Source organism: Chroicocephalus ridibundus, chromosome 3 (assembly GCF_963924245.1).
Source record: "Chroicocephalus ridibundus chromosome 3, bChrRid1.1, whole genome shotgun sequence".
Classification (NCBI taxonomy): Eukaryota; Metazoa; Chordata; class Aves; order Charadriiformes; family Laridae; genus Chroicocephalus; species Chroicocephalus ridibundus.
Genome location: NC_086286.1, coordinates 42,211,480 through 42,230,419, shown reverse-complemented (window position 1 = coordinate 42,230,419; position 18,940 = coordinate 42,211,480). Strand labels below are relative to the sequence as shown.

General features: G+C 38.5%; 1 protein-coding gene across 3 annotated transcripts in view; it reads right to left on the bottom strand.

The window, feature by feature from the left end:
- Nucleotides 1–18,940, bottom strand: part of SMYD3 (SET and MYND domain containing 3) — a 420,671-nt gene that overhangs the window by 36,830 nt on the left and 364,901 nt on the right. For all 3 annotated transcript variants that reach the window (XM_063331007.1, XM_063331010.1, XM_063331008.1), the window contains exons 9-10: nucleotides 15,686–15,773; nucleotides 12,015–12,189 (exon numbers count right to left, since the gene is read on the bottom strand). In XM_063331007.1, the coding sequence (XP_063187077.1) occupies nucleotides 12,015–12,189; nucleotides 15,686–15,773 (263 nt within the window). The remainder of the gene's footprint in view (nucleotides 1–12,014; nucleotides 12,190–15,685; nucleotides 15,774–18,940) is intronic.

Below are 18,940 nucleotides of genomic sequence, written 5' to 3'. Positions count from 1 at the left end.
CTTTTTTTCAGTTCCTTAGGATATATCCACAATGATACTATATTTTTACCTGTCTCATTATTTTAGGAGACAAGCATGTCTTTTAAGTAAAAGTCCCTTCCTGTTGAATTCCTGTGCACCTATAAATGTTGGGGTCCCCACCTGCAGCTACTGGCATCTTACTGAAAATTCAAGCATACGTGGCCTGTGTTTATTTAGGTTAAAACAAGGAAGCCTCCAACAAATCTGATAGAAGCTGCACACATTCATGCATCAGTCTATTTTACAGGTTCCATCTGCTCTTAAGTGCTTCTCAGAGAACAAACACTGTGTCACTATACCACATATTTCCATTGCACTATCCCAAACACACTTAAGCTGCTGACAGATTAATGCTTAGTTCACTTGTGGCATACATTCTTGGGTTCTTACACATGTTCTTATAAGGAAATGGAACTCACTAAGCACTTAATCACAAGTTGGGGTAATGTTATTGTATTGAATACAACACGCTAACTTTGTTTCAGGAACAGGCTAAGGTATCACTATATAAGCCACTGCTGTCACTAGCACTGCCAAAGACTCTGGAAATCAAATCACTTTTGTCAACCTTAGCTAAACAAAAGCAAGTAGAAATTTGCCAAAGGGTAGCCCTGGGGACTTAGGGATGAGCCACCTGAGGAGTGTGCAGAAATGGCCAAAGGATTGCGCTGTTTACTGGAATGCAACTTGCATGGCTTAAGCATGCATAGATTTGCTTGAAGCCATTACAAACAGATCTTGATAAAATGACTGCAAAGACAGGGAATAATAGGCAGATATGAAAAACAATAGCAACAAAATTGAAGTAAAATACAACCCAACTTGCTAAAAGACATCAGCAATCCAGTTAATTATGAATTTACCTAGCTAGGAAGCAGTAACAGCAAGAGAAACTGGTATAAGTAAAATCTGAATATGCGCCATGAATATCTGCATTTGTGCCTGGGAGAAAGGTAGTTTCATGGAGAATCCTCTACATCCTTACCTGATGTAAAACAAGTTCGATTAGTTCAGAGCAGCCAAAAACCTCACCTTGTCTTATGTTTACATATAAGGCAACAGGACAAGGGGTAATGGTTTTAAACTAAAAGAGTGTAGATTCAGACGAGATATAAGAAATACATTTTTTACATTGAGGGTCCTGAAACACTGGAACAAGTTGCCTAGAGAGGTAATATATGCCCCATCCCTGGAAACATTCAAGGTCAGGTTGGACAGGCTTCTGAGCAACCTGATCTAGTTGAAGATGTTCCTGCTCATTGCAGGAGGGTTGGACTAGATGACCTTTAAAGGTCCCTTCCAACCCAAGCCATTCTATGATTCTATAGTTCAATGAATCTCGGTGCTCTGTTAGATGAAAAAGATATTCCCCCCCCCCCCCCCCCCCCCTGCAGTGGCACAAGCAACCTTGCAGAATTTGATAGCGTCTTTTGATAAATATTCAGCATTGGTAGAGCTCACCTGCACTGCAAATACGCCAGCAAGACAATACACAGATGAACCGAATCCAGATGGGTAGCAACAGATAAAGCTTGAGTATGCATTCAGGATGTTATCTTACTGCAAGCATGTAAACCTGCTTTTCATCTCAAAATTCTGAGATGTTGAACTGGTAGAGGTAATATTACCCAACTTAGTTACACATTTTGAAATCCCTTGAAAAATAAAAGGCCTTATGCTGGTGCAGTACGGAGACAAATACCTAAGATAACTTATCTCTCGCTATTGTCATGAGAGCAAGCAACTAACTAGCAGAACATTCCCCTGCTCATAAGTTACTTTATGTGATTTTTGGTAAGATTTGAGAAGTTACACTATGTTTCATAGGACACAATGTCTGTGTTTCAGAACAACTCAAATAGTACAACATCCAGACATTTCCCATTCTTCCCAAGAAAGATCTTCGGTCATATTTACATAAACATTTTTAAAACATGTATTTTGTGCCACTGTCTAAAGCGAAGTTCTCCACAAAATGCTGTGGTAAATCTTGCAAATTCCCTCTATGACAAAAAAATTAATCTCCTAAATGTTTTTCCTTTTTATGACTGCATATACTGAGGCTTTTGTTTTGTAGCAATGTAGGATCTAATTCCATTTTTCAAAGTCTGCCAAGCACAGTATTGCATGAAAAGATTTTTCTTTCTCTTTCCTATTTCATCAACAATGAATTGAATTGAAAGACCTGGTTTAGGATGCTTCTACTTGTTGGCTGTCATTTTTGCCAGTTTTCAGAAGACTTCTGAAATGCTGGCCAGCCTTAAAAATACATTAAATCCTTGGTATGCATCATTCAACATACCTGAATTAATATGGAAATGTATTCATGATGTGGCTGTAACAAACATACTTTGATTCCAGAACTTTATCTTCACTTCTGGCAGCCCATCAACCATATCTTCCAAGAATGCACTGCACGGCTAGAGAAAGCTGATTTTCCTCTTAGGAAAGTGTTTGCAACTGTGGTGATATCAGTTTTCTTTGCCTTCTCTCTCTTTTATCTTCTGTGACGATGGGGAGAAGTTAAAAGAAAGGCTTTTCGTCCCTAATTTTGATATGTCTGGGCTTCTTGTAATTGTTCTTTGGTTGTCTATACTCTTCCCTCTCTCCCTTTGCTGGTCGTATGTGCATTGCATTCCTCAGTTTTCCTCCAAGATGACTTTATTTTGCTTGTAAGATATATTTTTTTTTATTATTCATTAGTAGACTTGCATAATTTTCTGAAAGTGATTTTTTTTCTCTCTGATATATTTATCTTGCTTTCACTTTTGTCCGTTTTCATGGCCCTTTGGGCAGCCTACTTTCTGTTTCTCAGAGAATTTTTCCTTAGCAGTGCTATAGCCTAGCCTGCCTTTTGTTAGCCTTCCAACATTTGTAATCAGTTACCGTCTTTGTTCAGCTCTTTACCCACAGTCATTTGCTTTTTGTTTCTTTCTTCTTACTTTCATCTTCAAAGTCACATTGCTAAAGGTGATTCAGGCTTCTGTGTCTTGCCTGATGATGAAATGACAAACTGAACCTGAGAAAAGAGGTTCCAGTATACTCAAGGGAGGAGAAGGGCACCTGGGAGAGGTAAGGGGGAGGGAGAGGAGAAGCACTGAATCACCTGCTTAACCATGAAATTGGATTATCTGGGGCTTGGCATACATCAGACAGTGTTTGGGGTTCTGGCCTAAAGCAGATTTTCTAGTATAAAACCAGAGTGGAGAGGAAAGAAGCAGCACCTTTTGTGGCAACCTCGGGAATACATGCAGGAGAGTTTTGCAGATGAGCATAAGGTCACATCACATTGTCAACCCTTTCACTCTAAATTGCATAATCCAACATTTAGATGTTGTACAGAGAAGTAAGGAGAAGATTAGCCATTGACTAAATTTCTGAAGGCCAGGAGCTGTTGCATTTATGAGGTAGTGCAACTACTGTTTGTGTACCAGCCAATATTCTCAGTATTTCCTTGAGCAGTCACCTATTCTACTGCTAATTACATGAGGCAGAGTGCCATCCTAACGTGGCTATGTCATTTCTTATACCAGGATCAGATCATTTAGAACTAGTTCTGATACCTCCAAATGTTCCCTGTATGGACGGACTGGATTTTCTGGTTTTATGGGGTTAAGAAAAGCTGACTAACAGACCTTTAGCTTGTAGTCTACCATCTTACCAGTAACTGTGTGGTTTCTAGGATTTGCTCACTGCAGAATTTACCTTTTCCTCTCACCTGCATATTCAGTTTTTTCTCTTCCTTTCCTGTCAACATCAGTCTGGGAAATTTCAGCTTTACTCAGCATCACCTATTTTGCTGCAGAACCTCTCTGACCTTCATTCTCTAGTTTCACTGCTGGGTGGATCATCTCACTAGGAATTTGGTCAATCATTGACACGGTTCTTGTTTGACAATACTTCCTTCAATTTTCTGGTTCTGCACGCCCCTGTTCAAAGCACCGTCTTTCCATCACTCCCTCCAAGCTCATTGATTCACCCTTTAAACAGACTCCACGTTCTTCAGTTTCTTTGCTCTCCTTATCTGCTGCTCCTTTCCTCTTCCCTCCGTCATAACTGTGTTTTTCCTTTTCAGTAACTTTTCCGCCTTTTCAATAGAAAAAAATATTGCTTTTTCATCTTTTTCAGCCTTTATCTCTAAGGTTGCTTAGACTGTTTTCTTGCTTAAATAACACAATTTTCCTTTTTCACCCTGTTCATATCTCCACCACTAGGAACTCTTAATTGATTTCCTTCTTAGAAGCACTGCCAAGTCTCCACTCTCTGCCTCCTCAACTCAAATTGACAATTTATTCAAACAAAGAAAGAGATATTTTCTGAATAAAATCAGACTCTTCCTAATTCTCCCCCCAGAGAACGCATTGTTCCTTATGACTTCTCTGATGCTATTTTCTGCATGCCCTCTCTCTTTTTTTGTCTCTTTCATCAGAGATAGTATTTTAAGTTTATCTTCCTTTTTTAATGATTCTCCTCCCCTTTGTCTCCCTTTTCACTATGACTTCTGCCTCTAAAATAGCTTTTTCAAAGCAATGCTCGGTTACTGTCAAAGGAATCCAAAACTCCACACATGCCTCATATGTATCTCTTTTTAACTATTAATTGTTCCCTTGATATCACTTCCCAATCCCATTTTAGCTCAGGTTCTAACCAAACCTTTGTTTAGAATCTGTATGACATCAACTCCCCCCTTTTCTTCTTAGCAAAATTAACACAGACTCCATGAGATCCCAAAAATCGTTCTCAAAATCGTTCCAGATGAGTAAGTATGCTGCATTTTTCTCACAGCACACAGGTCTTTGCAGTATCTACTCAGGTATTTCTAGGTTACTATATGAGAGCTTTGTATTTGCTTAGTATGTGTTTAATAATACTCACTTCTATTTAATTCACGTGTGTCCTTTAATTGGCGTATAATAGCAAGCAGACTAATGGAAGGAGCTCAGGTAAGGGCTGCATTAAGTCTTTGCTTTGTAAATTTCAAGTATAATGTACAAAAAAGATTTTTTAAAAAAGGATCCTCTGATTACAAGACAAAGACACCAACTATTACCGGTTGAGTTAAAAAAAAAAACAACACCAAACTGAATCTTTCAGTTCTGGTAGGCAGGCAGACTAGAACTGAAATCCTTATTCCAGACAAAGCCTGAAGCCCTGAATGGTCTAATATCTTAATCTGTAAGAGATCCTACAGTGGAAAAAACAAACAAACAAACAATAAAAAACAAACAAACAAACAATAAAAAACAAACAAACAAAAAACCAACCAAAAAAACAACAAAAAAAACCCCAACAAACAAACAAAAGAAAAAAAAAAAACAACAAAAAAAAAACCCCAAAAAACCCCCAGTCTTTACAGATGAAGTTATCATTGACAGAGAACACAGGTCTTTCAAGAAGTTTCTTAAAACACCTTGGAAATGCCATGTGAGAGATGGAGAAATAAACACTTGTGTCGGAGAAAAATGAAACTTTGGGAAACTTGGTGATTTAGTTCACTAACATCACTAGGTGATCACTATCTGTAAAATTCAGATTCAAATAGCTCTTGGCATAAGTGAAAAGTGAAACTAGAAACTAAAAGTGAAACTAGAAGCTAAAACTGAAGCTAGTAAGCCCCAGCATATAAATATAGAGCTACTGGATGAACACTGTCAGAAAAATCTTGCAGCAATGAAGCTATTTAAGGAAGTCTTAGCCGACCTAAGAAATGTGGTATATACTGAATGAGGTACTGCAAATTAACACTGATGTTGCTGAACTTCTACTCGTGCAATAGAGTACATTGGACAACCTAGAGACATCAGAATTATGCCTGAAAAACAGCTGTCATGACTGGAGAGAAGAGTAAGAAATTTTACCCATGTACACAATATGTGAAAATGAGGAAAGGTGGATGGTGGAGCAATTATGGGAGTGTGAGCTTACAGAATTCATTGAGAATTCCCCACTTTTTGGGACAACAGGTGGTTGTAATGGGAGGATACAAGAAAAACAACTAGAAAAGAATCAAAGAATTGAAGGTGCTGGTGCTGTGCGTACGTATGTAGCAAGCAAGCAGCAAACCAGAAAATCCTTTTCCTATGTGGGAAATGGATTGATCAGGACACAGACAACTTTGGCACCAGATTTCAGACATAAAACATTTCTTTTTCTGTTTTGGAAAAGGCTGTTGGGATTGGAGGACTCTGGAGGGGAGAAAGTAGGGAGGAATGGAAGATAGGAGTGGGCTGCTGAAGTGCTTTAAGGGATTCCTAAAGATACGAGGCCAGGGACATGCATGCTCCCTGTTTATCTATAAAATAACTACACTGAAGTCAGAAATTGTGCAAATATTGGCACAAATATCTGTCTTTTGGAAGAATTACCTACAATTAACCACAGACAATCTGTAAGCTCACACTCTCCAATTTATACCGGGTTCTCCTACCAAGAGGGCCAAGAAAAAAGAACCAACTAGAGTTTACATTTTTCATGGATTTGTGGTGTATATTTTTCTCCTTTCAGACCTGCACAAGAGATATCCAAACTTCTCCAGAACACAAACCATCTTTAAGTTTCTGATTAAAATAACAAATATGTGACAAAAAATGTTACTGAGGCCTGTGTTACTTCACATAAAGGATATGTGAGATAAAGAGGAGATAAAGTATGAACAAAGACAATTATCATACAAATGATACAAATGTTCATATATATCCTAATTTTTTGAAAAGCTGTATAACGTGACAATATATAGAGTACAGAGCATGGGAAGGTCGGACTTACACTAGGAGACACACGTTCAAGTGAAGAATGGTTTTGTTAGACCACAAATATCAACAGTCTCTCAGGAGGATTTCTAACTGCTTCATGAGCTGCGGTGGTTTGTAAAGATGGTCTGATCTCCACTGATTTATACTAAGAGTGTCAGCTAATTTCATATAACTCATAAACACAAGCAGTGAAGAGTGATCCTTGGGAGGAAAGTGGAGAGGTGATCTTGGTGCTGTCCCCTGTTTCTACCTGCTTTAGCAGTTTGTCACCATCAAGCTCTCGTCCTTCTGTTGATTTCCTTAGGTTGAAGGTGCACCAAGGCTGCTTGGTGCTCTTCACTCACTTTATAGCAACAGCTCCCTGAGGTTCCAGTGAGCTGTGATACCCCCAGCCTTGCACATTTGCACAGACACAACCTATTTTTTTAGCAAATGTACCTTGTTCTTCTTTTCACAAACCTCTGATATTTACTTGGGACTACTATCTTACCATCTCTAGGTAACAAATCAGTGGAACCATTCATGAACCAAAAATCAATTCCTAAATCTTAATTCACACATTTTTGTTTAGACAATGGAAAGAAAGGATACCCCAGCTATTCACGTTTTCTCATGAGTTATATTTTTTTAATCTCTTACAGTTCGTTTGTAAGATTTTTTTTCTCTTCTTTTCACACATTTTTCTCTAAAAATTAGAGATAAATGCCTTTGGCCATTTTCTAAAATCCCAGAAAAGTGAGCAAGGTACATTTTATTCTTTCTGTTCTTTGTTTCAGTCTTTCTTTGAATTGCTTTCTCCACCTTCACATTTTTGTCTCCCTCTCAGGTGATCCCAGAGGTAAGATTTATGTTTACTGCTGATGTTTTATGATTAAGAGACTGAACTTTGGTCACTGAATTACTACTATCTGTAGGTTCAGAAATCTGCCAGCCACGCAGAAGTCCCCAGGGGACCTCCCACAACCAGGGTGCCGACTGGCGCTGAATACAGACTTTAACCCTTAAGCACTAGCATCCCCCAGTGGTCCTATTTATCACTGCAGTTCACTTTTTTTTTTGAGTTTTCTAAGTACTCTAACTTTCAATGTAAATGTAAATTCAAGTCAAGTGCCTCAGAACTAGGCAGTAGTCAGGAGTCTGCTGAACTCAGTAAAGAACCATATATGTTTGATCATAGGTAAAGATGAAAAAATGTAACTTATTTCCAGACATTGTATATATCACGAGTGTATTACAAACCACGCATCTGTAAGAGTAGGTGTTTTTTGTAAAACACATTTGAAAACAGGGGAAAATCAGACAAAAAGCAAATCAGACTCTTTATTGGAGAGCCTTTTTGAAGAAGAGAAAATAGGTTCAGAGTCTCTTCCAAGAAGATTAGGTTCTACAGCTATTTTTGGCTTTTTTTTCACGATCATGACTCATGGAAAAGATACTATAGCAACCATCAATTTTTAATCTGCCTTTTGATTGAAGGTCACATACTTAGAAACTACAGTCCATCATATCTATTGGATTGGAATTCTCAGTAAAAAATTCCTGGCTGACATTTCGTTCACACAATGAAAATTCAGCCACGTTCTCAGAAAATAATCAACAATAAGCACATCCCAGCCACAGTTCTTAAACCCATCTCAAACCCTTTGTAAAATGATCAAAAATTGTGTTGACTGTGATTGTTTTCTCTGTTCCTTAAAAGACCTCCGTCACTGAGGAAAGGTGAAGCAATGGGATACTGCAAAATATCACTGGAAGGGATAAGAGAAGTGAGAAGAGCAGACAAATAATGCATGTCTAACACAAATATGGGATGCTCACACCTACCCAGCTCCCTCCCACGCCAGAAGCAGAACAGCCACATCAGCACAAGCCCTGTATCGGTGCTGACTCAGCAGAGGGAGGATGGAGGGGGAAGCATGTGCAAGGCTGCCAGGGGAGAAGAAACAGAACAGCACTTCTGCACAACACTTCTGTACGGGATGAAAAGAAGGAATTTCCTCTCATTAATGTTGGAGCCCTCCAATAACTCCTAATGCTGCAGCATTGGAGATGAAGGATTGTTAATTAAAACAGTCCATCTGAAAATCCCTGGGATTTATACATTAGGTTTAAATTCAGCAGATTATGAGCAGTGCAGAACAGAAAGAGACGAACATGTTTGTCCTCTCATGAGAATGAGAATTCTCATAAGAATCTGACCAGACCTGAGGCCACAGGAGCCCAGAGAGGAGACACACCTCTAGCCGGTTCCTTCAGTTTCCTAAATCCAGTAGGTCCATGGTGTCACTTAGCTACTTCTTTTCCTCCTATTGTCACAATAGCTGAGGACATCCAGCAGAGTTTGATAACAGATACATACTTCCACTCTTTGTCTGCATTGTAAGCACTGAATACTTGAGACAAGGGGAAAAAAAAAAACCCAACCCAATCCCCAGAACATATGTGCCTTCTCTGCAATTTAAGGACTAAACGCTGGAGTCCTTCCTCAGAGGTAATCTAAGGGAAGTCTGCCTTACTCAGTATCTCTGAATCTGATTCTTCACGAGCAGCAGTCAGCCCAGAGTGTGAATGTGCTAACTGAGACATGACAAACCCATGTAACACCTCTTGCTGATATTCTGTTATTCTGTGGTTAAGGCTCATGAGGATTTTTGAAAGGAAGTTTATTTTTGTAAGCTGCCGAGTGCTGACTATGATGTGGGGCAGCTTTCACTTAGGCAAATGTCTTAACTTTTGTTAAGGCTCTTGGACAGACAGACTATTAATGTGACATTTACAAGAAAAGTGGAGTAGATACACTTGGCTTAGGCTATTCGTGAAAGTACGTGTTGTAGGTTTTAACAAATAAGGGACAGTTATAGTTCAGCACAAAAGGAGAAGGCAGCTTTTCATCTCGACAGCTGCCATCTCTCCCCTTCTTTTGTAAGTTCTAAAAATATTTGAGAGGTCCTAACCAATGTTACTCATAGGTTATTGTGACTACCTAAAACACAGAGGTCGGTATTCGGTATGACAAATCAGTTTTGTGTAGTTTAACCATCTGTCTCTGCCAGTTACATGAAGTGGATGACTCTGAAAACAGCAGCAACCATCATAATGAAAACATACATTATGATACAATGTGTCACACAGCACTGAAAATTAACCCTGCTGCTAAAGAAATGGAAAATGCACAATAAACACATTACCTGAAATTAAAATTGTTTTTGACCAAATCTCCAGAGCCTTACAAGTTGTAACAATGATTTCCTATTTATATGGACTGCATGAATTCTCAGGTGATTCCCTGTGGAGAGCTGTACGAATACTTTTTCCAGAGCTGAGGAAAGGAAAATAGATAGCTATAATGGAACTGCAGGAGCAGCCAAGCAGTAGATTGATTCAACAGGAGAAATTCAATGCATCCCAAAAGATTTCCTAGGATTTGCTCTCCTGCTGCTTAGGGCACAATTTGTTGTAATGAGAAACTGAGGATTTTGTTTCAGGTGTGTCAAAGCTGGCAGTGATGACTCAAAGGTATAAAGAAGAAACAACTGAAAATCTCTTTTAAATAATACTTTTGGATGAGAAGAGAACAAGGAAAAGCTCTTCAAGGTGCTAAAAAAGTCAAATAACTCAGGTAAATAGCATTCCTTAAGAGATACTAATTGAATGCACAGTCGAACCCTTCCTTCATCTCCAACCTCCTGCACTAAACAGCTTGAAAACTACAGTACACTTCCGTAAGCAAAACAGAGAAAGCATTATTAAATTATCTGGTAAAATTGCACTTGGCCTCATCGTAATCTCTGCTCTCAGAAATGTCTGTAGAAAAATCCTCAGTTGTGAAGAACTGCGTTAACAAATCATAAAATGAAAAAAAAAAAGTGAGGTTGTTTTTCTATTTATTTAATAAGGGAACATTTAAACAGGCGGACTACTCCATTCACCTGGAGTGTGCCACACAGTAGAAGGCTGGCAGGAAGCACGTACTGCTGCAGTACTACATCAGCCCTGTTTGAATGGTTAAGTGGAACACGCATGACATGAATTTCACCCTGAAGAAATGTGAGACTTTGTAGGCACTCATGCCCTCCTCTATGAGAAGTAATAGTCATTATGAACACTGAGCTGCTCTACAGCTCTGACGTACAACAGCCTACACAGATTTCTCGCTAATTACTTTATAGTGAAAGTTTCCCAAGTAAAGCCCAAAGTTTTGTTCAGAAACAGGCTGCCGGATGAAACTTCCTCAGGCAAAATGCTGAATCCTGACGGCATCCTGGTTTGACTAGGGAAGACACGTAAAATCTGAGATGTTCCTATTCAGAGCAGCACATATTTTTCATCGCTAGCATGCCCCTCTCACTTCTCAACATCAGACTATGTACTGGAACATCATATGGTACAGAAGAACCAAAAGAGAAGAAATGGATGCTCTAAAAAATACCTTACCAAGAATGAACACTCATGCATGAATGACACTGTATCTGGACATTCAGATACAGGTTTACATTTAGTTACAAAAACCGCAAATATCCAGAATCCAAAGATTTGAGTCATAAAGCTTTTAGAAGACAGACCAAAGCAGACAGCACCTGCCCTTTCTCCACTAAATGACCAAAATTGCATTATAGCTCCATGCTCTAATCAATTTCAAGACACGCCACATGAAGTAGATCTCCTAGAGCATCCTTCCTTATCAATAAAAGGCCATCAGACTCAGAAACTCTCCCAGCACATAGCATAGGAGCAAGTACTGACCAGGAGAGAAAAAACAGCAAGTGTTTCACCACTTCAGTCCCTTCCCTTTTTCATTTCCAGCTGAAAGTGCATTTTGAAAGATTTTTTTTTATTCTTCTGTAAACTCTATGCATAGATTATACAAAGAATATGCATTATTTAAGCCAGCTACTTGTCCCTCAAGCTTGATCTGGCTCAGCATAAAACACTGATACCCTCCTGTGGAGTTTGAACCAGAAAGTCAGCTTCAGATCAGGGATGGGGCAGCATCTGAGCACATGAAACAGTGAGGGGCTAATAATCAATTATTACTGTAGTTCCTACTATCATTTTAGTTGCTCTCAGCCTGACTCAGAATGGGAGTTCTGGCTCATCGATTAACATGGAAAGCAAGGCAAGATGTACAGCAAGAAATAAAAACAGTAAGAAGCATCTAGACGAAACACAGTATTTGCTTTTAATGAGACAGTCCCCTCTTCCCCCACCTTTGGAAACAGTTGAACCAACTACATCTCTTACCTGTATGGTCCCAGAGTTCTGCTGCCATAATACAAAGCTTCTTCCCAGGATTCAAGGTTAATACAGGCATCCATGGCACAGTCGAGCATTTTCAGCTGATAGATATTTGTGTCTGGAAGACGACCCGTATTGCTGCTCAAGAGATTCTGACATCTTGCCAGAACCTGCTCCCACTCTGTTATTAGACTTAGTTAAAGAAATATCTTTAATCAAACAAAAATACAAGTTCTAGATGTTGTTAGCAAGGAGTAAGAGCTACAGGGCACTAAGATAAAAAAGCTGCCATCATTCCAGACTCTGCTTCAATTCTTGAAAACATAGTTGAACTCAGAAGTGGCAGCTTAGGTAACTATGCTTTGTTTACATTTACCAAAACAACTTCTAAAGAAAGCAGTATTTCAGCAATAAAGGGTAAAAGAAAGATGACAAAATGAAAGGATATTTTAATACAGAACAAACTAGAATTTAAGTACTTTTTATTTAGCTGCTGAAACATTATTACTTACTTAAGACATTCCTCCAAACCTTACACCCAAGGGCAATACCACCAATGGAAATGTGTCTTCACAAAATGTCTCAGCAGCTAAAAATAGAAATTTAATTTTTTGTATTTTAAAACAATGGCATACACTTTTAAGCTGCCCAAGATTTGGTTTAGAATTCTCATGAAATTAGAACATTTTCTTGCAATTAATTTTTTTCTCCTTGAAGGAGTTGTGAAGAGCGTTGGTTTTTTTTCATGTACAGTTGCATGTTTCATGCATGAGAAAGAAAAGCATCGCAGTTCTGATGTCTGACTGTAGTTCAGGATTAAGTATCTTGTCAGTAAAGAAGATTTTTACCTGCAGTGCTACAAGATTTTTCGTGTGTTTGGAAGAGAAGTAAGCTGGGACTTGCATTCACTTTAGTTGGATATTCCTTATCACGAATAACTTATTTTCATTACATTCTATGCTTGTTTTGACTTCTCTGTGGATCAGATTCTTCTCTCTCTGACCACACCTAAGCTGAATACCAATATATGCAGATTTTAAATGAGTACTGTCATCTGGGACTTTATGGGAGTTGCAGAATGCAAGCAGCCTAAACACCAAAAAGATACCATACACACCAGTAAGAACAAATGAAATAAATAAATACATAAATTTGACTTATAGTAAGAGAAGTAATAACATTGTTTGTTTCACAATCCTTTCCATACAATCAACTCAAGGAAGTTCAGCAGTTATCTTCATGACATTACTGAAAATATTATTCACCCCAATTCAGCAATGGATTTTAGTGCGCAACGATAACCCTGTGATGAAGTAATTAGCCCTTCCTGAACATGGGAATATTTACATACTTAAAATTTAAGAATGTGAGCACTACGCGGCTGGGTCAGGATTTATAGCATGGTTGTTACAAGGCTAAACTAATTATTTGTGAATTGCTCTCATGCCCTTGGATTGAAAGAACCATATAAGGGAAGGAATGTGTTATTATAAAATTGCACCTTAACCTTTATATCTCTGGCAAACATCCATGTATTCTTTACAACTGATTAAGGACAGACAAACAGAAGAATGAGGGATATTATTTCCACTTGATACAATTTTTGTAGAAAGTACAAAGCACTGACATTCTTGAAAGATTACCATTTTAGCTGATGCATAGTATTAGTCTGTCTGCTTTTACTTCTCATTATACTGCTTTGTTCACTGACTAGCATCTAATAGCAGATGTGCTATATTGCAAAACCTGTTGGGACCAAATTTTCAGGTACATAAACTGCAAACTGGAAAACCCACTATCAGGTGCAATAGGACAAAAGGGAAGCTGGCTGTCCTGTATCTGCCCAAGAATAGAGGAGCCACCCTCAAGCAGCTCTGCTACTGTTGTGTGGCCTGAGATGCAGAGGAATCCTCTTCTCCACAATAATCCCCTTGCATTGGGCTTTAGCATCTCAATTTATATGCTTAAACTGGAATTTATGCCTCAGTCAGTTTACTCACCCATATTATTTCAAGTTCTCTAAGTGCAGATTTATCACTACTACACTGTATCAGTTACAATCAGTAGCTCAGGTTTTGGAAGTCACTAACTTTCTCACTGTAGGAATTGTTGGTTTAATTTGCTAAAAAACTGACACTTGTAGAAACTAATGACTATGTGCCTCATTCAGCAAGGAAGGGTTTCTATTCATTCATGGCAAGTAGACAAACGTCAAGAGAGTACCCCCTCTTCAGGTGCTGCACTTGCCACTGCATGCCAATTAGCACTGGTAATGTGGTGCAATGGAAGGAAAGATGACACATTTCAAAGAGCCCATGTCTGAGAACAGAAGCTGAACGGACAACAAGGACATTTTTTTTTTTCAATCAGTCCTGATACCTTTTGCTACAAGGTGTTTGATTCATTTTTAAATATCAGTTAAATCAGTAATCTTAATTAAAGACCCTAGTAAAATTCAGTAGGTGCAATTTCTCCTGCAATTAAATATAGGAACATTAGATAGGACTGCTTCCATACTTTAGGTATAAAAATGATTGCAACTGCATGTTGCACATCTATAATTTAAGCTTCATGTTAAAACGTAGGCTCTGAAGTATAACTGAATGCCTGAAAATCTATTTCAGTATTGTCTGTCTCAATCCAGTAACTACAGAGGTTAAGTTCCTCTGACAGAGGAACTAGAAACAGACTAGAAACTATAAGAAGATTAAAGTTAGATGAGATGAGTGTTTCCCTTTTGTTAACAAATGAATCTCCCTGGATTAGAAAGAAACAAACTCAGTTGTTTGGGGTTTTTTTACAATAAAAATTGTGATCACTTGTTTCCAGCCTGGAATATCACTATGCAAACTTGTTTTCTGTGCTGCTGAAAAGGAGTACTATAAGATTTAATTCTCTCTAGCTCCATTTTCAGAGCCCGCGTTTCTGAAAATGGTAAGGCATCTTGCTACAATAGGCCGAATTCACAGTCAGTGAAACTCCACTGAAGAGACTAAGATGAGAGAGGGATCAATCTACTCATAGTCTTCAAGTAAAAATCTCCACCTCTTTTCTGCTCATATTTTCTTTGTTGTTGCTGTTCACTAGTTTTTTTAATTGGATTGAATATCTACATAATGGCCATTAGGCTCCGGTTCTGTTTATTAGTGCAAAATCATCTCATTCAATTTGCTTAATTATCTATTATTATAATAACAACTTATTATAATGATTCTATAACGTTTGCAGTGAACCTGACTGTGATTATGTCCTTGTTATTGTCCTTGTTGTGCAAAGAATGAGAACCTGGAAATGCTCGCAATGAGACTGATGGGACAAAGAATTTAATAATGTTCCAGATTAAGCTTTATTTCATTTAGAGGTGGATTTATATGAAGTGGTGGGCTGTGATGGCAGAAATCTATACCTGAGCCAAAACAGCCCATCACTTCCTAGGTACCTACTATCCCTGCCATGAAGCAGTTCCAGTCCAAGTAACAGGAGACTCTGTTATTATTTAATACAATTAAGAATAGGACATGGTTTAAACATCAATTTAATTACAAATACATTCTTAAACAACATAAAAATGTAAAACTTTAGGAAAAAAATCTCAAAAGATGAACTGCTTACTAAGGGGCTCTCTGGATTGTTTTCACAACTGAATGACAGGTTGTAGCCTGTCACTGAAAGGATACCTTCTTTTGATTTTGGATATCTCACTTCATTTACAGCATCTTTGACTTCTTTCCAGGCATGTTCTTCACCGGCCAATTTCTCAGCATCCTGGTTAATGGAAACAAAAGCATTTGATGAGAAAAACAGTAAACTAAGAATATACAGTAATGAGGAAAAACAGGGTAAAAAACATTACACTGACAAAAGGTACTTATGGGGATTGTATCCCTATTTTTTGTAAATACACAAAGAATCATTTCACCTGGCATTCATACTCACCCTGTGTTTGTAAGTAAATGAGATGATATCAAGAAAAATGAATGCAAACTTGGAAACATTAAATACTCAAACCAGATATTAGGTTTCCAACAAGAACTATGATCAACCAGAAAACAGAAATAATAGCATGTGATTTTTACTACGCAAATGCATTTAGCAGATCTAAGTATCTCAAAGACCTGCTACCTAATACTTCGGAGATCCTAAACCACACTGTAGAAAGGATTTAGCAAATAATTTTGATTAACCATGTGGTGATCATAGAGACTTTACAAACAGTGGGAGGCTACCTTCCTCCATTACAGTTATAAGCATGAGCTTACAGGAGAAGTCTACTACTCAGAAATAGCTAAACTTCAGTTTTCTTTTGTAACTCATTGCTATTTCTTCCCTATTCCATCAGATTCTATAAACAGCTATATTTTCCCATCACTTTGTCATAAAGAAGGCAAAAATGCTTAACAGCTACAGCAGTAAGAGAAAGTTTCCCTCTTCAACTTTCTAGCAGTGTCTAACTGCACCTTAGGCAAACCACTTGGAACAAATTTATTAAAGCACCTACAGACACAGTTAAGCATCTTGTGGGATTTCCAAAAGCATCTAGATATTAAATTACCATTGCTGTAAGCACTTAAATACCTTTAAAAATCTGGCCTTTAAGACACTGCAGTTCATTACCTCTCTCTCCTTATAAAAGGCCCTGCTACTCACAAAAGGGTTTTGCAAGTGCACATTCTTTCAGGAATATTTTAAATACAGTTCTAAAAAAAATCAGCCTTCAGCAGGGGTGGAGGCCTGAAGATGAACAGAGGTGGTGTGTGAAACTAACTGAGCACTTTGTAACCAACTGATGATCACTGGGCATCACGGGAATACCTCTATTAAAAAGCCTGTAATCTGTATCAGTCTAGAACTGCATAATTTTCTTTATTCCACTGCTCCTTATTTACCATAAATTCAGAACAGAAAATATTTACAGTGAGAATCAGCACTCACTTTCACGTTTGATTTGCAGTTTTGTCTTTCCATCTGCTCCATGTAACAGCAGACCTCTGTGTATTCCTGGGATGATTAAATCAGATTGGTCTCAGCTGCCCCACCATTCTGTAGGGCCTTACAAGGAGGGCGACCTGACCCCACTGCATTTTGCACGTGTACTTCCCCTACAATCAGTTCTCTGATCAAACAGATCACCTGGAAATAATTTTGTTCATAGCTGAATTTGCCACCAGAAGGCATAAGGTGAATGTTAGGATAAACAAGCTTGTACTGTAGAAATTTTATCAGCACTTTTAATGTACCTACCCAGCCCTCTTACAGATAGACTTACACTGAATCTGTTAGCTTTAATGTAACCTCTACCAGTTTTTACAGGACTACATCAATTTCAGAACTCAGCCTGTTAACCTGTACTGATCTGTCTCTAAAACATCTTTGTAGAATAAGCGCTGCTCACTGATTGATCTAAAAAATATATCTGGCCTGTAAGATACTAATAATGATGTCTGTGACATTTTAGGAGGACACATTAGCTCCATTCAGGAGCTACCTGAAAAGGAAAAATTCTTTTGAGCTACCTTTTCCCATTGGTGCAAGTATAATTTCCGTAACATGCTGCAAGCCTTACAACTAAAACCTCAGAAACATGGGAATTGGGACAGATTTATAAGTGAAGAAAAAACCCAACCATCCAGTTGTTAGAGGCAAATGACTGATGCATCATTAGGGCTCACTTTGCACACAGTGGGACTGATGGCTGAATCAGGTTAAAGTGTTCATTGACACAGGATTAATCTTTCTCTTTCTTGTGCAGTCTTTTGAGTTGCTTTTCATTGTCTACTAGTGTTTCATTAACAACACAAAGCAGCTGGGGTTTCCTCTAACCTTTACACCAGTGCATAGGGTTAAGTCATTACTGGCTTCATATCCAGGTAGAGAACAGGGAGTGTCTGTTGGACCAATAATCTCCCAGCCCTCCCTGGATTCATGGCCTTTATCCCTTTTGTACGAGACTTTAGGATGGAGGGAGCTGGGCAGGATGCCCAGCTCTGGGAAGGATTTAAGTCACAGGTTTCAATGAGATGTTTTCCGCGTTCTCAAGATGCGGCATTTTGGGGATTGGTTTACATAAGAACAAGCAAAGACCTGGCTAGCTGGGCCTTTTACACCTCTGCTGTTCTTCATCAGATTTTCATATACCAAAGAAGTCCTGTCCTTTTTTAAACACTCTAGTTCAAGGCATGGAGGCTACTACCAAACAGGCAGCCAAGCAGGGGCTGCAAAATAACCAGGAGGGCTTGTCGCTGAGAACACGTCTGCCTTCCGGCCTAATAAGCTTTTTCCAAGGAAGTTGTTTCTCTCCCTTGGACAATGCCTTGAAAGTCATGGCCATGTGATATGACTAAGCCAGCTAAAAATACAAAGCTGCCTTGGAGTTGGAATTATGGAAATAATTGAAGTGATTAATAGTTATGCCAAACTGTTTAATTTAATCTAAGAGCATGGCTGTAACAGCCATGGGAGATTTAGCTTTCCAGAGTAACACCCATTCAAAGCATCTCTTTTCAGAACATGTTCCCAGTCAAACCTCCAGGTGTGCAGAGCTGCCAACAATAAGAGAAGACAGGCTTTTTTCATCTGTAGAAAAGGAGAACCCTAGCTGAAGAAAAGGAAGAGGCTTTTGAAAAAGAACGAAGAGGCAGCGACTTGTGCCTAATTATTTTCCTTATTTCTAACACTGACACTAAACATAAGAGTTTGTTCTTGAGAACAACAAAATATTTATGTCTTGGTCTAAAAAATAATTAGACTAGATAATCTAGTTACAAAAATGCATGACAACCTTATGATGGCAGAAACTGGCATTCTTTACAGTTCAGCTTTCACGCATGGAGGCGTGCTGGAGAAAACTGAGAGAAGTGTTGAAGTCTCCTGGGGAGAGCAAAAAAGGCAGCTGCGACACACGCTTTTCCATGGCAAGGACACAACCTTGCAAT